The sequence below is a fragment of the Gymnodraco acuticeps genome, unplaced genomic scaffold, assembly GCF_902827175.1.
Source record: "Gymnodraco acuticeps unplaced genomic scaffold, fGymAcu1.1, whole genome shotgun sequence".
Lineage (NCBI taxonomy): Eukaryota > Metazoa > Chordata > Actinopteri > Perciformes > Bathydraconidae > Gymnodraco > Gymnodraco acuticeps.
The window spans coordinates 118,249-142,034 of NW_022992107.1; the positions used below are offsets into that span (position 1 = coordinate 118,249).

General features: G+C 43.8%; 2 protein-coding genes across 3 annotated transcripts; both read left to right on the plus strand.

Annotated features, from left to right (window-relative positions):
- Positions 1 to 729: 729 nt before the first annotated feature.
- LOC117537712 (C-type lectin domain family 1 member B-like) lies at positions 730 to 7,106 on the plus strand. The gene is made up of 7 exons (XM_034203038.1): positions 730 to 868; positions 1,612 to 1,683; positions 2,155 to 2,214; positions 2,653 to 2,724; positions 6,491 to 6,654; positions 6,790 to 6,893; positions 6,971 to 7,106. Exons 1-7 carry the CDS (start codon positions 865 to 867, stop codon positions 7,095 to 7,097), a joined length of 603 nt encoding a protein of 200 aa, XP_034058929.1. The 5' UTR covers positions 730 to 864; the 3' UTR covers positions 7,098 to 7,106.
- Positions 7,107 to 16,197: 9,091 nt separating this feature from the next.
- On the plus strand, positions 16,198 to 19,006 carry LOC117537704 (CMRF35-like molecule 5). 2 transcript variants are annotated; one of them, XM_034203023.1, is made up of 6 exons: positions 16,198 to 16,404; positions 16,595 to 16,927; positions 17,027 to 17,200; positions 17,469 to 17,564; positions 17,791 to 17,831; positions 18,628 to 19,006. In XM_034203023.1, the coding sequence occupies exons 1-6, from the start codon at positions 16,350 to 16,352 to the stop codon at positions 18,754 to 18,756; spliced, it is 828 nt and encodes a 275-aa protein (XP_034058914.1). In that variant the 5' UTR covers positions 16,198 to 16,349; the 3' UTR covers positions 18,757 to 19,006. The 2 variants fall into 2 exon arrangements, with proteins under 2 accessions (XP_034058914.1, XP_034058915.1); XM_034203024.1 differs by having other exon boundaries at positions 17,517 to 17,564.
- Positions 19,007 to 23,786: the final 4,780 nt, after the last annotated feature.

Here is a 23,786-nt window from a genome sequence, read left to right on the forward strand (position 1 = left end):
AGGAAGCATCCATTGAACTCAGTGTGCTGCTCTGTGATGCTAGTTCAGATACTTGGCATCTCATCCCGGGTGCAAGGTCATCAATGTTTGGGCTCAGGCTCTGAGCTGAGGAGACCCTCAGGATGGAGTGAAGGTGTGCTGCAATATACCGGAGGGCCAGATCTAATAGGAATTAGAAGTTATCCTGCGGGCCGAAATTAAATCCAACACGGGCCGGATTTGGCCCCCGGGCCTTGAGTTTGACACATATGCTCTAACCCTTATGTTGTGTTCAGGTCTCCTTTGACCCTTTTCAAGTTAACATTATATAATAACTACCTCTAGTTTTGATCAGAACAAGGCTTCATGATATCCTCCACAACAGCTCTATGAACACTACTAAACTGATTTTGACCATTGTAGCCAAGTCTGTATAGTCTCTACAGACTTATAATAGTCAGGAGAAACAATCTTATTCACGATGATGTAACATGTTTTGAAATGAACCAAAAGTAAATCAATATTTAGTCTCTAGCAGAGTTCCAGAGAGGGACAGGAAGAGGCATTGAGAGCATTTTGGTGACTAAACATACGTTTTTGGGGCCTAGAAATCCATGGAGATCCAAATTGCAGTTAATATGATTATATTAGGAAATCAAATATGTTGGACGTGTGACTCTATTAAAACCCGGTGAAAGGGCCGCACGTTTTCAAGTTCCGGTTGAGACTATTTGGGAAGTATCAACATGACATGAGAACAGGAGATTAAAAAGATGCCATCTCCACCTCGAAGCAGAAGTCGACTGAACCGTCACATCAGAGAGACGCTCTCATCAGGACTGCAGCAGGACTTTGTTCAGGACCAAAGGAAACATAATCGAGGATATGGGTAATTAAAGAATATTCCAGAGTGTGTGTGTGTGTGTGTGTGTGTGTGTGTGTGTGTGTGGTGTGTGTGTGTGTGTGTGTGTGTGTGTGTGTGTGTGTGTGTGTGTGTGTGTGTGTGTGTGTGTGTGTGTGTGTGTGTGTGTGTGTGTGTGTGTGTCTAAGATATAACCTATGATATGTTTTTCTTTGTATATATAGTCATACAAGGAAAACATGTTGGTAAAGACCAACATGTTTTCCTTGTATGACTATATATACGTAAGTTGCTTTTGAGGCTAGACCACTCCCTAGCAGCACATTATTTTAAATATCCAAATTGATATAAGATTGAATCTTTAAAATTGTAATTGATCAGCTCTGCTGAACATAGAGACATCATTTTTGGAGAGTGAATTAGGAAGAAGCTTGAAGTTTATCAATATGTTAACCACACATGATGAACTATTGTACTAAATACTAAATGTGCTTCATTTTTAACAATAACATGAACAAATGTTTTATTTATAAGATTTGAGTTTGTCTAATTGGTCTTTAATCTCGTTTTAAAAAGTCAGCACGATACACTTCTCCGTGTGTTTTTAGTTCTGCTTTCCTGCTCCTGATGCTTTGCGTGACAGCAACTGATTTAACATCGTTGAGTTTGATTATAAACTTCATCCTTTAGTGAAATGGTTCCTCATGCGTGCTGAACATAATGGGAGGGAAGCTGCATATCTGATGAAACAGTATGTGTTTATCTTCCAGAGGAAATCACAGGAGAAGCTGACTATGTGAATGCACCAGAAGGCCCTGCGGATAAAAAGGCACCGCGTCCAGGTGAGCTGTGAACACAAGCAACCATGAGATTTATTCAACAGTCATATTATTTAAATAAAATAGTGATGAAGGTTAAACATGTGAATATTAAATCAGCTCTTTTTATTTTATATTAACTGTTAATTCATGTTCAGTTACGTTACTCAGTCCAGAGGCCGCTTTTATTCAATGCATTTTCCACCAATAGCAGTGTGTTTGCTGATAGCCATTATACAATCCATCTTTTGTCCAATGGTTTTTGAAGTTTGATCATATTGGGAGTTAAATTCACATCAATGCACACAATGCATACTTAATGATAATAATAATGTCTTGTTTTTCATTACTGCACATCATTTATTACAATTCTATTCATATGATTATAACCATATGAAATGTTATTAAAATTCCCCCTATGTTAACCTACCTGGTAATAAACTGTTTCTGATTCTGATAAACTTCATAAAAACACATTATGTCTTTATTTTTCAGACGACACCAAAAAAGGATCTGCACCAGAAGGCACCGTGGATACAAAGGCATCCCCTCCAGGTGCATGATCAACACATTTCACTATTTAATACTGTTCACACGTTTAAAACAAACATGAAGGTAAAACAGTGAGATAGTGACAAAGGTTGAAATGGTTTAGCTATTTTCGTGGTGTGTTTATAATGTATTGAAAGCAGGGGTACTCAAACTTTTTTGTTAAAGGTCCCCTTGTGAATTTTATACAAGGTCAATGGTCCGGATCAATGCCAGTTTGAGAAGCCCTGCCTGTTAAATCATTTTAGGCCATAAGACTGCTAAACTCCTGAGCTTGCACTATGTGTATTGATTTGCACTGTTTTAAGTATTTTATATGTTTATATATTGCATGTTTTAACCAACTTGCGACCTCAGTTTTTAGACTAAACTGTATCTGTGTATATGACTTTAAAACCTTCGAAACCTTTGTTTAGGTTTTTTAACAGAATGCTTGTTTTTCAGGCTTGAGGTTTGTTCTTCCGATAGCAGTGTGTTGGATCATACTGTTAGCCATCATGGGTCTCCGTATCTACTGTGAGTATCTTCTGTGTGAATGTCAGTTCAACAGTTTGTATTAGATGTGACCTGAAGCTCTGTAACTCTGTGTGTCGATCCAACATCTCCCCTCTCGTTCGCTGCCACACATGTTGCAATAGGAAGCTGCCATGTGGCATGAAAGTGAAGCGTGTGTGAAGGTGTTTGCTTGTTTTGCTAATTGTGCAAAAAGCCGCAGTTTAAAGTTGTTCCTGTTCTTCAGTAAGCTCCGTGACTTATCCTTCCTGATGTTCAAGCTGGCTCTGTGCAAAGAGGTATTTCAGTGTTTGATATTTCAAGTACTTGAGTTAACAAACGCACTGTAGACTGCAGAACGTCCCATAGTATAGAATATAATGTTGCACTAAACGAGGCAGTTGTTCACGTGTTCATATGATAACTTTACTATTGATTCAAGATGGATTCAAACATGTGAACCCATTCTTCAATATCTATTAAGAACATTTAAACAGAAACACCTCCTCTGTCTGTCTCTGTTGTGACCTCTGAACTTTCTGAAGACAACGCCAAGCAGACTGCAGAAATCAAGACGCTGACATCAAGAATCCAGGAGCTGCAGACACGGGAGAATCTCACGGTCAGCTGTGACAACCTGACACAAGCCTGGACTGTCTCAGAAAGCAACGTGAAAGACCTGAATGCAGAAATCAAGACGCTGACATCACAGAAGGATGGCTTGACAACGCAAATACAAGAAATGGAGACGAACTGGAATGAGCTCAACGTCAGTCGAGCTCAGTGGAGCATCAATGAGTACTGCAAAGAGGGTGAAGGTATGTTCAGGAACCATCAACGAGGATAAATAAGCTTGACAATATCTATTGTAAAACAATATGCAAATATCTCACGTTACTAAATGTGACCTTGTCTTCCTGACAGAACTCTGTGTGGTGAAAACAGAGGAAAGGCATTCACTGAATCATTGCACAGAGATACAGGGTGACCACTGTAGAAACAGATCAAATTCTTAGTGCTTGCAATATGAGAACTGTATGGCAGTATACTACCATACGAGCATATGGGTATCGCGCGTTAAACCCTCTGATTTCTCTAAAGACATTTCTTTACAACACCACACCAGTGGCGTAGCCAGGAATTATTGTGTGGGTGGGCCTGGAGAAATGTAGGTGGGCCAGGGGGAGACATATTAAGCGTGGGGTCTGAGCTGAAACTTCATTAATGATTTTAATGATTTTTTAATGCACTAATAGAACATAAGCATAAATTAGCAGTGAAAACAAAAACATAGGCACGGCGGCCTCAGAATGTGTGTAAAACTGACATCCACATAGGGATGGGTATCGTTAAGGCTTTAACGGTACTACTACTTTTATCGATAGCGCGCATGCTTAGCTCCAGGTTCAGTACCAACCACATCATAAAGTACGCGGACGATACAACAGTGGTGGGACTCATCAGGGACAACAACGAACAGGCCTACAGGGAGGAGGTGAAACATCTGACAGACTGGTGTAACACCAACAACCTGATCCTGAATGTCGATAAAACAAAAGAGATCATTGTCGACTTCAGGAACAAAAAGCACTGTCACCCACCACTCCACATCAACGGCACAGCAGTGAAGACTACAGACAGCACCAAGTTCCTGGGGGTGCATATCACAAGCAGTCTGACCTGGTCCACTCTTCCTGCACAGCTCCCCCCTCCCATCCTCACCACGTTCTACAGAGGAACCATAGAGAGCGTGCTGACCAGCGGCATCTCCATCTGGTCGAGAGACTGCAACGCCAAAGACTGGAAGTCTCTGCAGAGAGTGGTTAGGACAGCAGAGAAGATCATCGGAGTGTCTCTCCCTCCCATCAGAGACACCGCTCAGAAACGCTGCCTGACAAAAGCCCAGAACATGTTTAAAGACCCCCCTCATCCTCACCATGCTCTGTTCTCCCTGCTGCCCTCCAGCAAGAGGTTCCGCAGCATTAAGAGCAGAACAGCCAGATTCTGCAATAGCTTTTTCCCCCATGCCATCAGACTGCTGAACTGCAAGTAGACCAGTAACACAGAGATTACATTACGCTGTGTAAAGAGCACATATTTGTTATATAGTATGTCTATTTTATTTATAGGTATAGTACATTTTTATATTTTAAACGCACACTTTATCTTTAATTTTATCAGCACCACGTCACTATTATTTATTTATATGTACAATTTTAGCAAGTTTTTATATTGTCCTGTTCCTGTAAGCCAGTACAGCGATATTTCGTTTTAATAGTACACTCTGTGTCTTGTTGAAATGGCAATAAAGTATGTCTGTCTTATCGATCCGGTCCTTTAACATTACTTTTATCGGTTCTTTTGGAGAAAAAAAATAAACTAAACAAATTGTGAACAAAACTAACATTGCTTTTTATATAATTAAATACATAATATTTCACATCAAAAGAAACAACGTTTTAACAAATCGTATTAAATAATGTGATGACAGAATTGTAAAAGAATAGCTGAAACTTTAACTAAATAAATAACTCAGTTTCCTCTAATCATTAACCCATGTTTGAATAATGTAGTTAACTCGGTGTGTTGCTGCTAGCATACAGAACACCTGACGTGGAAACGTTACTCGTGGATGGAGCTACAGAGCTGCTAGAAAGACAGACGAACCCGGTGCATTCCTCCGTGTGCATGTGGAGCACTTTTGTTAAATGTTTAGACAAATTGCTCGTGTTACCGCCCTTACATACTAAACGCTTATTCCACTTTTGGTAACGAGTATTGTCCACATCGACACGGCTATAGTTTAACCACACCTCGGAGCGCGTTCTCTCTGCCATCTCCTCCGTGTGTGTGTGTGTGTGTTGCTGTATGTAGCAGCTGCGTGTGTGTAAACTGCCCCGCCCCCTCGCACACAGACGGGAGAGATATCTCTTAAACGGAGTTGGCGATACTTAAACTGCAATGTAATGTTGGGTGTAGCAATAATACATACAACATATATCGGGGGCACAGGTTGTTTATCCTTGACAGTCGCACAGTGGGCACACACTGAGTGTTTTCATATTCAGCAAATGTGTACACGCTAAACTGCAGACCTCAAGAAGAAATAATACTTTCATTCACTCACGGCAAAAGTTACTTTACTTACTATAAAAACTCACGGTAAAAAAATGCACTCCTTATTCCATTGTCATGAAGGTGGAATCTAACTATATCCAGAATACGTTTTATTGGATCCAGGCTAGAAACATGTTTATTTCTGCTGTAAAGTTGGGCATTTTAACATGGGGGTCTATGGGAATTGCTCCTTTTTGCATCCATCCCCTGTCGGCCACTAGATGAACTGCAGTTTGTGGAACTTCCTTCTGGGCTTCCCGGCTCTGCGCTATGAAGCGCTGATTGGCTGTGGGTGGGCCAGACGTGCATGTGGGTGCGGGCCCACCCACAGCTACGCCGCTGCACCACACATGTATTTGTTTTATTAACCTCCAAAATACAAGTAAATACTAGAAGTTTTAACTTGTGGTTAATCGTGATTAGTCGTTTTAGTGAATATCGTGATTAAAACTTGTTATCGATTGATATCAGTTTAAATGTCATTATATAATGTGTTTGTGTTTGCATTATGGTTTACTCAGTTAATTATTTTTAACAGTACTTTAAAGTGCCTTGTTGTTAAAATGAGCTTTATTTTTTGCCATTTAACAAATATATATCCCAACAAATAAATAATAATGATCACAATTACAAAGCAGTCATGTGGATGATGGGTTGGTCTCTGTTGTTTCAGTGAAAGAGTGTCGACCTTGTGAGATGAACTGGAGATACCGTGAGCCTAGCTGCTATTCGTTCAATGATGTTGGGCCTACAGAGCGGTTAACCTGGGAAGAAGCTCGAGAATACTGCAGAGCGCTTAATGCAGATCTGGCTGCAGCACATAATCTAACTGAAAAGGTAACACAATTATGTAATGAAAAAGTATCTATCTATCTATCTATCTATCTACATTCCATACCTATACATCTATGTCATAACATGTTGATTTGAGTATTGTATTTAAATACCTGATGACTGTTTCTATGTTGTCAGAACATCATCAATTATTACAGTATATCAACTGATGGAAGCTGGATTGGCCTGAGAGTTAAAGACGGGAAATGGAAGTGGGAAGATGGAAGTGATCTGACTAATAGGTAAGAGACACCTTACTAAACATTTTGAATCATAACAATCGTTTAGCCTTGATCTAAACTTCCTGTTTTTCCCTCAGCTCCTGGGTAGACCCACCTACTGAGGGTCACTGTGCAATCTCTGTCTTGCGCATACAAACATGGTTATCAATGAGCTGTGATCAGAAACAACAATGGATCTGCCAGAAGAAAGCTCTATCTGTTTAAACACTGCAGTCTACTTACTCTTACATATGTTTTTCTTTGACTTTTTCAGAGATGCAGTAACCTCATTGATCAAATCAGTATATAGAACATAATTTGTTTTAAATGCTGCTTTATGTGGGCCAATATCTTTGGTTTTAACATAATTAGCTCAGAGCTGTTTTCTTAAGCATTTGTATTGTGATGTCATACATTTTAATATGTAGAGATGAGAGTTATATGTGTGATTTATCTAGAAGCTAATTCTTGTTTGAGTCTATGATGTTAAATACAATTGCTGTCACACAGTGTTGTATTTATTTCCTCACAAATCAGTAACGCACAAAAATAACACAAATTCATCATCAACATGTATATTAGCAGTATATTGGCTCTTTATTAGTCATTATAAAACACTTATTAATGCCTTATTCTACATGACCGCACAAACCTAAGGCCAACAGGGTGGGTGGAGGGGGTCTGGAGGACGGGCTTGGGCTAACAGCGGAGGACCCGGAAGGGGTCTCGGGCGGACGGCCCGGGGGCAAGGCAGAGTTCAAAAAGGGGGACTCGGGCGGACGGCCCGGGGGCAAGGCAGAGTTCAAAAAGGGGGACTCGGGCGAACGGCCCGGGGGCAAGGCAGAGTTCAGGGTGGGGCGAAGGCCAAACAGCTCCAGAGGCCGGGCAGGACCCGGTGTCGGCCGAACAGGAACCGGAGCCGGTAGGACCGGCTTCGGCAGGATCCCCCACGGAAGAGGACCAGGAGTTGGCAGCACCCCCGGCGAGACAGATGATGGCGGGGCCTCCAACGGAACTGGACAAGGGGTTGGCAGTACCCCCGGCAGGACAGGTGATGGCGGGGCCTCCAACTGGACTGGACATAGAGCTGGCAGGATCCCCAGCGGAACCTCCAAAGGCACGGGACATAGAGTTGGCAGGACCCCCGATAGAAGAGTAGTCGGCGGGACCTCCAACGGAACAGGACAAGGGATTGGCAGGACCCCCGGCAGAAGAGTAGTCGGCGGGGCCTCCAACGGCACAGGACTTAGGGTTGGCAGGACCCCCGGCAGAAGAGTAATCGGCGGGACCTCCAACGGGACAGGACATAGGGTTGGCAGGACCCCCGGCAGGAGAGTAGTCGGCGGGACCCCCAACGGGACAGGACATAGTGTTGGCAGGACCCCGGCAGGAGAGTAGTCTGTGCGACCCCCAACTTGACAGGACATAGGGTTGGCAGGACCCCCGGCAGGAGAGTAGTCGGCGGGACCCCCAACGGGACAGGACAAAGGGTTGGCAGGACCCCCAGCGGAACCTCCAACGGTACAGGACATAGGGTTGGCAGGACCCCCGGCAGAAGAGCAGTCTGCGGGACCTCCAACGGCACAGGACTTAGGGTTGGCAGGACCCCCGGCAGGAGAGTAGTCGGCGGGGCCTCCAACGGCACAGGACTTAGGGTTGGTAGGACCCCCGGCAGAAGAGTAGTCGGCGGGGCCCCCAACGGGACAGGACAAAGGGTTGGCAGGACCCCCAACAGAAACTCCAACGGTACAGGACCCCGGCAGAAGAGTAGTCTGCGGGACCTCCAACGGCTCAGGACATGGGGTTGGCAGAACCCCCGGCAAAAGAGTAGTCTGCGGGACCTCCAACGGCATATGAGTAGGGACTTGAGTGGGAACTCGAGAGAGGGCTTGAGAGGGAACTCGAGAGGAAACTTGAGAGTTGACTTGAGAGGTGACTTGAAAGGGATCTCGAGAGGGAACTTGAACGGAGACTCGAGAGGTGACTTGAGAGGGAACTTGAGAGGTGACTTGAGAGGAATTTCGAGAGGGAACTCGAGAGGAGACTCGAGAGGGGACTTGAGAGGGAACTTGAGAGGTGACTAGAAAGGGAGCTCGAGAGGAGACTCGAGAGGAGACTCGAGAGGAGACTCGAGAGGGGACTTGAGAGGGAACTTGAAAGGTGACTAGAGCGGGGACTCGAAAGGTGACTAGAGAGGGGACTCGATAGGGAACTCGAGAGGGGACTCGAGAGGGAACTCGAGAGGAGACTCGAGAGGGGACTTGAGAAGGAACTGGAGAGGAGACTTGAGAGGGAACTCGAGAGGAGACTCGAGAGGGAACTTGCGAGGGGCCTCGAGAGGGGACTCGAGAGGGAACTTGAAAGGTGACTAGAGAGGGGACTCGATAGGGAACTCGAGAGGGGACTCGAGAGGGGACTTGAGAGGGAACTTGAAAGGTGACTAGAGAGGAGACTCGAGAGGGGACTCAAGAAGGAACTGGAGAGGAGACTTGAGAGGGAACTCGAGAGGGGACTTGAGAGGGAACTCGAGAGGAGACTCGAGAGGGAACTTGAGAGGGAATTCGAGAGGGGACTTGAAAGGAAACTTGAGAGGGGACTCGGGTAGGAACTTGAGAGGGGACTCGGGTAGGAACTGGAGAGGGGACTTGAGAGGGAACTTGTGTCGGTCGGTACGCCGACAGGACACGGGGAGCTGGCGTTGGCTGGAGAGCCAACAAGAGACGAGGTGCTGGAGTCGGCCGGTACGCCGACAAGACTCGGGGAGCTGGTGATGGCTGGAGAGCCAACAGGAGACGAGGTGCTGGAGTCGGCCGGTACGCCGACAGGACACGGGGAGTTGGCGTCGGCTGGAGAGCCAGCAGGAGACGAGGTGCTGGAGTCGGCCAGTACGCCGACAGGACACGGGGAGCTGGCGTCGGCTGGAGAGCCAGCAGGAGACGAGGTGCTGGAGTCGGCCGGTATGCCGACAGGACTCGGGGATCTGGCGTCGGCCGATAAGTCAACAGGTAACGAGGAGCCGGAGTCGGGACCATGACTGCTGGGGCCGGTACTTGAGCCGGAACCATGGCTGGAACTGGGGCCGGAACCATGGCTGCTGGGCCCGGGACTTGAGCCAGAACCATGGCTGCATGGGCCGGTTTTGGAGCCGGAAACATGGCTGTAAGATCCAGTTCTGGAGCCGGAAATATGGCTGTAAGGTCCGTAGCTGAAGCCTGGATCATGGCTGTGTGGGCCGGTTTTGGAGCCGGAATTGAAGCCGGAACCATGGCTGCTGAGGCCGGAACTGGGGCCGGAACCACAGCTGCTGGACCCGGAACTGGGGCTGGAACCATGGCTGCTGGGGCCAGAACTGGGTCTGGAACCATGGCTGCTGGGGCCAGAACAGGGGCCGGAACCATGGCTGCTGGGGCCAGAACTGGGGCTGGAACCATGGCTGCTGGGGCCTGTACTGGAGCCCAAAACATGGCCTCCGGGGCTCGGGCTGCTAGGTTGGGAGTTGTGAGGCAGGGTGCTAGCATGCCTGGGGCTAGCAGGCCGGGAATCACACACCGAGAGGAAGTCGAAAATCCAGCCAGGTAAGAACTTCACTACCCCTGGCTCCTCCATAGCCATCTGGTGTGCCTCAGCCATAGCAGCCTCTCGCTGCTGAACCCTGACCGCTCCTATCCATCGATGAGCGCAGACAGACAAAGAAAAGGTAAAATCCAATAGTTCCTGCTCAAACGGAACTGCTGGGCCCATATCTCAGGTCGGTTCGTAAAGTTACGGTGTGTGTAGGATGCAGGACCCAAATGCAGATTAAAGTGACAAAAAACTCCTTTATTTCAAGGCTATACCATTAAATAAAGACTAAACAGAACACTCCTGTTGACGGTCACTGTGCAGTGTTTTACAAGGGCAGAGACATATGGTCATCAGTGAGCTGTGATAAACCACAACAATGGATCTGCCAGAAGAAGGCTTTAACTCTCTCTGTGTAAACAAAGCAGTCATACTAAGAAGGTTACTGCTAACTCTTTGAATTAAGAAAATGAAATACATTTACAGGCCTATAAATGTAAAACTATGGATTATCGTACTTAAATACAAAAATACAAATAAATACAAATTCCAAATATTTAAAAAGATGTTACCTTGTCAAACGAAAAAGGAAATAAATAACATTAATTAAATAAACTTTGCATAAACTCAATACACACAATAATATAATGTGGATTATTATAAAATCAATGTACCTTTTAGTTTGAATTTCTATAGGCTTGCAAAATAAATGCAATTTTTTATTTCCTTGACATATTTATGTTGTTTTTATCAATCTGGATGGTTACACATGGATTAAGGATCTATTGGATGAGAATGGAGATATGGAAATAATTCACTGAGGTAAACACTGGCTGTTAATAGAGACTGCAGTTTGCATTCAACGCGGATCACAGCCAGGTAAGCCTTACCGCTGAATGTGCACATATTCACAGCTGTGTGTCTCCACTGTATAACTCCGCTCTGCCGCATGGAAGTCGCGCTGCTCTGTTGATGTGGCCATATAGAAATGTGATGCTTTGAAGGAATTGTCTTCCGATCTTCGAGTGTGTTGCAATCAGACGAATGCACTGAGGAAGCTTGAATAAACTGACGGAGAAAATGAGTCAAATAAATGTTGACGTTGAAGGTGTTGAAATGGACTATGGGAAAAGAGAACGCACACTCACTGCGAAGGCATTGGTAAATAACATCGACAAACTTCAACGGGAACGTAAAACCAGTGTGAACAAAATAAAAGCACTCATAGCAGAAATAAAAGGACACATGAGAGAAAGGGGAAATGCCTCACGTGTGCAAACTCATTAGAGAAATTAATTCAACTGGGTGAAAAAGCCATTATTTCACATGAAATGTTGATTCCTTTACTCCCAGAGGATGAACTGAAGAAACAAGAGGAATGGTTTGCCAGTATCTTGGAATACAGTGAAAGCTTTCAGAGGGACATTAAACAGTGGTTAAAAGAGCCACAAGAGGATTTTACCACAATAACTGCTGCTGTGCTGGATATTCCAACTACAGATGACATGCAAGAGGATGTACAACCAAGTGACAGTGTGTCAAACGTGGAAATCGGAAGAAGAGCAACACGCTCACAAAATTCTGCTTTGGGGGAAAAATCTGCAACTTCTACTGCTTCGTCTGCATGCCGTAAAACAGAGGCTGACTTGGCAGCTTTAATGGCAAGAAATAAACTATTAAAGGACAAACATGAACTGGAGGAAGAGGAGGAACGAATAAGGAGCAAACTTCAGATGGAGGAGGAACGAATTAGGAGGAGAAAGGAGCAACTTCAGATGGAGGAGGATATTGCAGCACATGTGGCTAAATTAGATGTGTTGCAAACAGGGAGCATCCTAAGTGGGAAAAGTTCAAAGACAAGGCATTCGGATGGAATGAACTCTTACATTGAACAAAGAAACACTAAACCACAAGTCCTCTACACTGCTAAGGACAATATAAATGCTCCACAAATGTTGCTAAACCAAAGGGGGGCTAGCATTGACTTCTTCGATCCAACAACACGGCCTAATAAGAACATTTCACCTTGGTTCCTTTCCTCAGAGCCAGTATCCCAGAAAAAGTCCACTTTGAAACCACAAATGAATTATTGAGATAGCTTGAACGCAAGTGAAGATCAAAACAACATACTGGGCATTATGAGAAAACAAAATGAAATAACCACCCTGTTAATACAACAGCAACGCCTTTCATCCTTGCCAAAGAGAGAGATTCCAGCTTTTGATGGCGACCCGTTAAAATATCACACATTTATGAAGGCTTTTGAGAATGGTGTTGAGAAAAACACAAACAGCTACAGTGACCGACTCTACTTTCTGGAGCAGTACACTCAGGGTCATCCCAAAGGACTTGTTGGAAGTTGCCAGCACATGGATCCAGAGAGGGGATACATCAAGGCTAAAGCTCTAATCTAGGAGCAGTTTGGAAATGAGCAGAAAGTGGCATCTGCTTATCTGCAAAAGGCTCTTTCATGGCCTCCTATAAGAACAGACGATGTTAAGGCTCTGCAAGACTACAGCTTCTTCCTTAGAGCGTGTGCAAACGCAATGGAAGAGGTGCAGTATTTGCATGAGCTTGACATGGCTGCGAATATGATGATCATAATACGAAAGTTACCTTACCATTTCAGAGACAAGTGGAGAACGTTAGCCTGTGAGCTGCAGGAGAGGAACAGCCGCAGAGCAACATTCTTTGACATCACACACTTCATTGAGAGACAAGTTAAAATCTTAACCGACCCAGTATTTGGAAACATTCAAGATGCTCCCTTCATAACAACAAATACTGCTTTAAACAGATCTCAGCCTCGCTCACATTTCGTAGGAACTAGCTTTGCCACCACTGTAGCTCTTGTAGAAAAATAAACTCAGACAGATACTGAAGGGAAGGAACACATTCTGACAAGATGGAGGACATGTCTGTGCTGCGGAGGAGGTCACACCTTGGACTCGTGCCATCAGCTTGAAAAGGGAACACACAAAGAGAAGATAGGCTTCCTGATGGAGAAAGGTGTTTGTTTCGGCTGTTTGTGCGTAGGGCACATTAGCAGAAATTGCAATAAGCGAATTTCCTGTTCAAAATGTGGCTTCAAACATCCAACCATACTTCACATCCCTTCCAATGAAGCAAGACACAATCCTGCTCAAGCCAAGAATACATCGGAGCTATCAGTGGACAGCGCACTGGTTTCAAGTGGCCTTACAGGGACTGGTGATGACAACTGTAAACTTCCCATAGTTCCAGTGCAAGTCAAGTCAACGAAGGGCAGCAAGATTGTCACCACCTATGCTTTCTTGGACCCAGGAAGTACAGCAGTGTTTTGTACAGAGGGTTTAATGCACGAGCTCGGCCTAACTGGAAAGAAGGCGCAGATTCGTTTACGAACCATGGGCCAAGAAAGGGTCGTAAATAGCCATATTGTGTTCGGACTAGAAGTGGCTGGCTTAAAAAATGACAATTTCTTTGAACTGCCACAAAGCTACACCCAAGAGTGCATGCCTGCCAGCAGTGGGAACATTCCTAGACAAGCGGACCTACAGAGATGGCCTCATCTGAAAAATGTTGGACTGTTGATAGGAACCAATGTTGCTAAGGCCTTGGAACCATTGGAAGTCATACGCAGTGTGGAGGACGGACCCTATGCAAGCAGGACAATCCTGGGCTGGACAGTGAATGGACCACTTAAAGGAGTGAGTGGGAATGCAATGAACTTTGACAAACCAGAAGTATCTGTGAACAGAATCTCGGTTGTGAATTTGGATGGACCTTGGCAACAGCAGTTCAGCGCAGACTTCCCTGAATGCAGATTGGAGGAACAAGCTGGAATGTCAAGGGAGGATCTCAAGTATAAGAAGTTTGCAAAGAGTGTTTTTTTCAGCAAGAGTCGAAGAGGAAGTGTAAAAAGAAACGTTTTAAAGATGAGAAGAAGCCTCATCTCAAATCCCAACAAAAGCCCTCTCCTTCAACGGCTGCTCAGAAAGGCCCCGCTGCAAACAAAGAAATGGAGAACATGAAGTGGACCAACGTGCTCTACAAGGCCGAAGGACTCAAAGACAACGAGGACATGCTGAGCTCCTCGTTAAAGGAGTGGGGCGATCAAAGCGAGAATATCGTGGAGAAGATGAATAAACGGAAGAACATCCGACATCAGTGACATCTTTTCCACAGTATTGACTCTTTTCGACTGACAGACTTAAATGACACTAAGGATTATCTTTGACTGAGCCAAGGCGGTGGTACCTTTTGGCCTAACTGACTTGTGACTCGTACACAGAAAAGAAGAAGGAAAACTACACATACATCAACTGCATGGACTTGATTACTAAGTTATAATTGTCACATGTCTCCCATTTGAATTGTTAGTAATTATTACGTATACTATCCTAATAATTAGAGGCTGGCGTGTCGGAGCCATGATCGCTGTTGATTGGTTGGCTTGGGTCACATGGGTATGGGTGGCACTCATTATAATCCTGTTCACCTGTATGAGGTGTGAGTGTGTGGAAGAGAGGGTGACACGGGGCCGTTGTACTTTTTTGTTGACCGCAAGATTACAATTGCTTCGATTATAACAATGTATATGTCTGAGAACAGAGTTTTTTCATTATACTACGAAACAGAGCTTTGGATATCAGCAAGTACTTTTTTAGCGTGTCATACAACAGCAAACAGGCCCGGCCTCAGCCTCTCAGCGACTTAGTTTGTTTCCTGCTGTCGCTACACCATCCAACAGTTAATCAGTACAACCAAACATTTTATTCTGGTTAAGAAGATGGTTGGTTTCACACGACAACATATTCTAACATCAAGTCTGAGCAGAAACATTGGCTTTTTGACATCATGTCATTTTTGTGTTCATGATATTTGTATCATGTTGTTGCATCTGCTTTATAAAGTATCATAACCATCATGCTTTGGGTCATTACGTTACTTCTCAGTTCCACTTTGCTTAGAAGCTACTAGCCTTACTTCTGTTTAAAGTCTCTTTGCAAGTTGGAGTCAGCTCTCTGAAGATGTGTTGCAGCAATGCGCTGTTTTCCAGTTTTCGTCCTGAAGCTTTTTCTCTTATTGAATTGGAGTTATTTTTACAAAGAGACTTGACGTCAAGAGAATAATTCAGTTTGCATTGTCTGTGAATTATATTAGTTTTTTCTTGTATATCATTGTTTGCTTATCCTATAAAATACAGCAGATGGTATTTTCACGCAGAGTGAGATGTGTACATTTAATAAAACAGGAAACTATTATTCATTTAGAGTTTGAACAGCAAGTGCAGAAAGTACTAAAGGTTGGGGGTGGGGGGCGGGACTTGTCACTTCAAAACCACGGTGTGATCTAGACTCTGAAGCCTGTCAACAGTTAGGCCTGGGGTATGGGATTTGTTTTCTCAAGTTGTTTATCTTTATAAAAAAGAGATGGTGTTAGACCCTATGTGTTAGACACTGAAGCGTGTGTGAGTTCATCTGGACATGTTGACAGGCTTCAGAGTCTAGATCACACCGTGGTTTTGAAGTGACAAGTCCCGCCCTCCACCCCCAACCTTTAGTACTTGCTGTTCTGTGTGTGTGTGTGTGTGTGTGTGCGTGTGTGTGTGTGTATGTGCGTGTGTGTGTGTGTGTGTGTGTGTGTGTGTGGGGGTGTGTGTGTGGGGGTGTGTGTGTGTGTGTGTGTGTGTGTGTGTGTGTGTGTGTGTGTGTGTGTGTGTGTGTGTGTGTGTGTGTGTGTGTGTGTGTGTGTGTGTGTGTGTGTGTGTGTGTGTGTGTGTGTGTGTGTGTGTGTGTGTGTGTGTGTGTGTGTGTGTGTGTGTGTGTGTGTGTGTGTGTGTGTGTGTGTGTGGCTTTAAGGTTTAGAGGAAGGGAAATGCTTTGAAATACTCTACGGACTGTGGTCGCCTGACCTGATTATTAACGTGTCTTTATGTTCTTCATTTTCACCATGATAAACATCTTTGCCTACTCTTGTCTTCTTTCTGGTGAGTTCATTTTTTATTATTCTCTTCTGTTTGATTTTTTGTTTATTTGCTAAATAAATAATTGAGTAGTTCTCTTTAAAAAAGTTAAACGTTGTCGATAAATAATGTACACATTTGACTTCATTTGAGCATTGACACTTAAATACCAATAATACAACATGTTTAATGTTTCCTTTATTTCCACTTGTAGCTCTGAGTTTTGTGGAGATGAAGATTCTCAGCATAAGAGGCTGTGTTGGGGAAAGAGTGACGTTCAAATGCTCAGACTGGAACACTGTGCTTGATGCAAGATCTTATGATAAGTACTTTTGTAGACGTCCATGCACCGAACGCAAACACATCATCATCAAAGCAGCATCTGGAAAGACTACACAAGGAAACAGAATTCAAATATTTAACAGAGGAAATAATTTATTTGTGACCTTCACTAATCTGAAAAAGTCTGACGCTGACACATATTACTGTAGAGTGAAGAGGATTGGTCCTGATCCATGGATAAAGGTGGTTCTTAAAGTTACAGATGGTAAGTTGATGCTCTTTAGTTTAAAATCAATCCTTGATAAAAAGTAATAACTGTTCAAATAGTTGCTAAATGAATGTACTTTGTGTCTATCATTTTCAGCTGCGTCTTACGGTCCCACTCCAGAAACAGTGGACACATTTACAACTCTGCCACCAGCAGTGTCAAACAGCTCCACTCTGCCTTCAAACAGCTCAGATAATATCACTGATGTGTCTGCATCGAACACGACCCTGAATACTCCGACACCTTCTGCACCAGCAACACAAGCAGCCGGTGAGAAGTGCACTTGTGCACATTTGATCAAATTGTAATGCTGAGTGTATACATAATATTTTCAATACAATGTTTGAATGATGCTCGAGCTGTTCAGAAACCCATCCATTTAAAGTCTCTCTTTTCTAACGTGGTGCTTGCCCTTAAGTCTCGATGCCTTATCAGTGAAATGATGTTATAGTATTATTCATTACATGGACCATAGTGATTGTGAGGAGTGAACTGCATTTGATCAATCTCTTAATCCCTCCTTTCCTCTCTTTGGCAGGAAGTGTACCATATTTGATTGCTGGTCTTATTTTTACATTCGCCTTAGTGATGGTCGTGCTGCTGCTTACCAGGAAGCTGATGAAGAGAGGACGGAGTAAGACACACAAACCGACTGCCTTCAATGCTGGTTCATAGTATAAGAACAATAATATGTAGACCTCTAAATACCGGACAATATACATTAAATATAAGAACATAGGATGCACTGCAGTAAGTGTAAGCACGTATCCAGGAAAGCCGCTGTTCTGTAAACACAGAATTACTTAACATCAAATGATCATTATTTTGGTCAGGTTTATAAACGAATGCATTTTTCCCAGGAGGCCTTGATGTCAGCTCCCCACACGAGGACATATACAATGTGAGTTCATGCCATTGTGAATCATTAAATATGTTCATGGCTGTTTCTGTTGGATCTTCCACACATGCTTAAATACTTCCTCAGCTGGTTTTTTCATCCTGTTAAGAACTTCTTGATCTCTGGATCAAGTAACACAAAAAAATCCCAAATAATAACGTAAATATAAAATATTGTATTTTGTTTGAATGAATTTGCTTACTTGGCTGCAACAGGAGACATCGATACATATTTGTGAAAACTGCAAATACTACAACAAATATGATTGCTTTCAACTAACCTCGTACAGTTGTGTGAAATCTGTTGAAATAATACAATTGAATAAAGTCAGCATTATAGTTTTTCAGTGTGTATCTCTATACCAAATCTTATTCTGGCTAAAAGAAACATGGTTTCACAATACAAGGAGAGTTACATTTTAAAGTCTGAGCAGAAACATTGACTTTTTTAAATAATGTTGTAGTACTTGTATTCATGATACCGAGAATTTGCAGAGAGGAAAGACAAAACACGTGTTCATTGACACTTGAGCTACTTGTTGCATCTGCTTTATAAAGTATCATAACCATATCATGCTTTGGGTCATTACGTTACTTCTCAGTTCCACTTTGCTTAGAAGCTACTAGCCTTACTTCTATTTAAAGTCTCTTTGCAAGTTGGAGTCAGCTCTCTGAAGATGTGTTGCAGCAATGCGCTGTTTTCCAGTTTCATTTACATCTGGAAGAAACACATGTTCTTTTCCTCTGTTTAACATGGTTACCATCTCTCAACACAAGTCATCCATGTTATGTTCCCACAGAGTGCACGGCCTGATGAAGTCTACCAATCCCTCCACCCGTTGACAATGGATGAAGACCAAGTGTACAGCTCTCTCACAGAGGGGTCTGCTCTCCACACAACTTTAGACGACCACTGCAGCAGAAAATAATGATTCAATCTTTATTATATGTGAGATAAATGCAAACATTTCACCTCCGTCCTCAAGCTTTTTATCTTTTTGAATTGGAGTTATTTTTACAAAGAGACTTGACATCAAGAGAATAATTCAGTTTGCATTGTCTGTGAAATGAAGCTCAGCGTAAGTTCAACCAGGAAGACCGTCTATTCACTATTCCTACGTAACTACTCTCTCTCCTCTCAATAAGTGATCGGGGCGTCACTCTCCAGCTTAACCAATCACTTCGCTCTAAGCCTATCATAGCGCTCTGCCAAACCTTTTTAAATCTGCTCTCCCCTCTGACAGCTGTCATTTCAGGTGACTCCATGCAACCCTCATCCACCCCTTTTCACCTCCTGTCCCTCTGAATCCAGGTTCAAGCTAGCTAAGCCCCTCCCCTTCAGACCGAACCCAACTATCCATTCACCACCACCAGGGTCAAGCTAAGCCCCTCCCCTTCAGACCGACTCCAACTATCCATTCACCACCACCAGGGTCAAGCTAAGCCCCTCCTCTTCAGACGAAACTCAACTATCCATTCACCACCACCAGGGTCAAGCTAAGCCCCCTCCCCTTCAGACCAAACCCAACTATCCATTCACCACCACCAGGGTCAATCTAAGCCCCTCCCCTTCAGACCGACCCAACTATCCATTCACCACCACAAGGGTCAAACTAAGCCACTCCCCTTCAGACCGAACCCAACTATCCATTCACCACCACCAGGGTCAAGCTAAGCCACTCCCCTTCAGACCGACCCAACTATCCATTCACCACCACCAGGGTCAAGCTAAGCCCCTCCCCTTCAGACCGAACCCAACTATCCATTCACCACCACCAGGGTCAAGCTAAGCCCCTCCCCTTCAGACCGACCCAAACTATCCATTCACCACCACCAGGGTCAAGCTAAGCCCCTCCCCTTCAGAGCGAACCCAACTATCCATTCACCACCACCAGGGTCAAGCTAAGCCCCTCCCCTTCAGACCGACCCAATTATCTATTCAGCACCACCAGGGTCAAGCTAAGCCCCTCCCCTTCAGACCGACCCAACTATCTATTCACCACCACCAGGGTCAAACTAAGCTCCTCCCCTTCAGACCGAACCCAACTATCCATTCACCACCACCAGGGTCAAGCTAAGCCACTCCCCTTCAGACCGAACCCAACTATCCATTCACCACCACCAGGGTCAAGCTAAGCCCCTCCCCTTCAGACCGACCCAATTATCTATTCAGCACCACCAGGGTCAAGCTAAGCCCCTCCCCTTCAGACCGACCCAATTATCTATTCAGCACCACCAGGGTCAAGCTAAGCCCCTCCCCTTCAGACCGACCCCAACTATCTATTCACCACCACCAGGGTCAAGCTAAGCCCCTCCCCTTCAGACCGACCCAACTATCTATTCACCACCACCAGGGTCAAACTAAGCTCCTCCCCTTCAGACCGAACCCAACTATCCATTCACCACCACCAGGGTCAAGCTAAGCCCCTCCCCTTCAGAGCGAACCCAACTATCCCTTCACCACCACCAGGGTCAAGCTAAGCCACTCCCCTTCAGACCGACCCAACTATCTATTCACCACCACCAGGGTCTAGACCCCAGGGGGGTTTCATTTGATCGGTTTCAACCCTCCCGAATGATACTTCCTGCACAACGGGGCCCTAATCGCCAAAATCACCATTACATTCATTTGCGTATCTTTGCAATAAATATGTATTCTTACATCAAAACCGTCTCTCCTGATTGAATTATATTAGTTTTTTCTTGTATATCATTGTTTGCTTATCCTATAAAATACAGCAGATCGTATTTTCACGCAGAGTGAGACGTGTGTCCATCACATTACTCCACAGAGCTTTGATCTTTTTTGTACACATTTCTTTTTTTCTAGTTTCCAATCAAACATAATTTTGAGACTCCCTAAAATGCTGCTCTGAAGTCAGTTGTGGTGGACACAAGCAATGGCTCATAGATTCAGATTTGTTTAAGCAACACACCTTTATGGTTATTTGTTATGCACTTGCTGTTACGAACTCAGAAACTCAGGGTATAGGACCCAAATGCACGACCCAGGAGACAGAGGTAAAGTATTAGTAAGATACTTTATTTTCCAAATATGAACAGGAAAAGCACAATCTAATCTATCAGTGCTTCTCAAAGTGTGGTCCGCGGACCACTGGTGGTCCGTGAGCGCCCCCTAGTTTTCCGTGAGTATATTGGTAAAATTTCACATTTAAAATAGATAAATACATTTAAGTTTTCCGCACTCTCGCGGGAATATCTCCGCAAAGGAGCGAGCTTAAGTTTCACTTTCAATTGCATGATATAGCCCAGCGCAACACCTTCGTCACACATGTTGCCACTTGCTTGTATCATTTTCAGGCAATTTGTAATTTGTTCTAGAAAAGCGATGTGATTTTGGATATTTGTGGAGTAAGGTGGTCCGCGAGTGTTTTTTATTGGTTAAGTGGTCCTTGGTATGAAAAAGTTTGAGAACCACTGCGTCTAGATGAGATGACAAAAATGACTACAAAAGAAAATCGCTCACGTAGTGAGGAACAAAAACATCTCGTTATCAATGAGAGCATAGGCATTCACTGGAGAGCATAGATCTGTCTGAGGCATAAGACAAGACGAACTGACCAAGAACACATGGGAGACTGGGGAATTTAAACACAGGATAACAAGACACAGGTGGGAACAATCAGGGGCGGGGCTGGTGCTGATGAGCGCGGGAGACACAAGAGGTAGATGATCAGGGAGCCTGGAATGACAGGTAAATGGTGAGTGACAAAACAATACAGGAAGTGGAAAACAATACAACCATAAAACATCATAAAATGAGACTCTCTCAACATTTCTGTCGGTGCACAACACTTGCATTGCAAAGCTATGCTATTTGGTCAAACGTGATTTAAACCTGTCACATTGAGGGGGCTCAGCCCATAGTGAGGGCCCCCTCAAAGTGTATTTTAGAAATTAAGAAACGATATCTTGTTGTGTTTCTGGTTAGAGTTAGGCATGGGGTTAGGAATTTGTTTTCTCAAGTTGTTAGATTCATTTTAAATCACTTGTGTATTTGTTCAAAACCTTTTCTCTTTTTTAACTTTATAAAAAAGAGATGGTGTTAGACACTGAAGCGTGTGTGAGTTCATCTGGACATGTTGACAGGCTTCAGAGTCTAGATCAGTGGTTCCCAAACTTTTTGTGCCCAAGGCACACCAAAGGACAAGTAAAAATCTCAAGGCACACCTATTGTGCAAAATAGCCCTTATAACACGTGTTATCACTCATATCATGTAAAATATCTGTAAATATGCATACTTATTTACTAATGCCAAATAAAATGTGACAAAGACAACTATATTACTCATGAAATATTTATTAACGAAATATTTCAGAAATTAATTTGAAACTTTATCAAATTAGGTTTCATCAAAGCAGCAACACACTCATTTAAACCAGACAGGTCACACAATTAACATTTCAGCAATCAGCATTGAAACATGTGCTATTGTAAATATTGTTGCCGACTTACAAATCAATGAGATACATGTGCCTGTCGGGGCGCGCAGAATTTTGTAATCCTTGGTGGCACTGAGGAGAGGACCACTCGCAAGTCCTGTTCAACAGAGAGCCGTGAGTCCCGTGACCTCCTGTTGTTCTTCATGTAAATCAGAGTAGAGAACGCCAACTCCAGAGATGGGGTCGTTACTACTTTTTTTTTAATATATTACATATTACTTTAAAAAAAAGTAATATATTACACTACTTCGTTACTATCTACATAAAGTAACTCGTTACTTTACTCGCTGAGCACGTACGAACTTGCACATGCCTGAGTGGCAATAACTTTCCTTACCAGCAGGCGGCGGTAGTGTGTATTTGTCATTCAAAACAGGCAACAACTGGAAGACAGAGAAGAAGAACAGACGACTTGATATAAACAAACAACAAATAGCGTGTGCGGTAGCTTCACCTTAGCATGTGTTCTTTGCAGGTGTGTGTTGAGGTTTGACCACGTGGTGTTTACAGCAGTGGATACACAGCTTCTGGCCTGGACACAGTTTGCACCTCACCGTCACATTCCTGTCTATTCTTCGGACGAACTCAAATAATGGGCATACCTCCACCCCTCGAAAGTTATCGCTGACTCAGCCATGTTTATGCAGCACTGCACGTGAAGATGTGGACGCGCAAGTCGCGCAGATTACGTACATATAAACCTACAAAGTACTGATATAGTAAATAAAAAAATATTATTTTTGTGTAGTTGTATATTGCAATAATAATGTATGGTTGTCACAAAATCCCACGGCACACCCGGACTTGCCTCACGGCACACCAGTGTGCCGCGGCACACCGTTTGGGAACCACTGGTCTAGATCACACCGTGGTTTTGAAGTGACAAGTCCCGCCCTCCACCCCCAATCTTTAGTACTTTATGCACTTGCTGTTCTATCTGTTCGAATTCTAAATGAATAATAGTTTCCTGAGTTATACTTCCCTATACACCAACACAGTCTTACACTGTGTGTGTGTGTGTGTGTGTGTGTGTGTGTGTGTGTGTGTGTGTGTGTGTGTGTGTGTGTGTGTGTGTGTGTGTGTGTGTGTGTGTGTGTGTGTGTGTGTGTGTGTGTGTGTGGTGTGTGTGTGTGTGTGTGTGTGTGTGTGTGTGTGTGTGGTGTGTGTGTGTGTGTGTGTGTGTGTGTGTGTGTGTGTGTGTGTGTGTGTGAGAGAAAGGGTGGAGCTCTAAGGTTTAGAGGAAGGGAAATGCTTTGAAATACTCTACGGACTGTGGTCGCCTGACCTGATTATTAACGTGTCTTTATGTTCTTCATTTTCACCATGATAAACATCTTTGCCTACTCTTGTCTTCTTTCTGGTGAGTTCATTTTTTATTTGTATGCTTTTTTGTTTATTTGCTAAATAAATAATTGAGTAGTTCTCTTTAAAAAAGTTAAACGTTGTCGATACAAATAGTTAATTCAATCAATGTGATAAATAATGTACACATTTG

Excerpts from the sequence above, each read along its gene's own strand:
- LOC117537704 (XM_034203023.1), top strand. The coding sequence starts at position 16,350 with ATGTTCTTCATTTTCACCATGATAAACATCTTTGCCTACTCTTGTCTT. Across the intron at positions 16,405-16,594 it reads CTACTCTTGTCTTCTTTCTG|CTCTGAGTTTTGTGGAGATG; the intron begins GTGAGTTCATTT and ends TTCCACTTGTAG. Across the intron at positions 17,832-18,627 it reads CACACGAGGACATATACAAT|AGTGCACGGCCTGATGAAGT; the intron begins GTGAGTTCATGC and ends ATGTTCCCACAG.
- LOC117537712 (XM_034203038.1), top strand. Across the intron at positions 1,684-2,154 it reads TAAAAAGGCACCGCGTCCAG|ACGACACCAAAAAAGGATCT; the intron begins GTGAGCTGTGAA and ends TTTATTTTTCAG. Across the intron at positions 6,894-6,970 it reads GGAAGTGATCTGACTAATAG|CTCCTGGGTAGACCCACCTA; the intron begins GTAAGAGACACC and ends TTTTTCCCTCAG.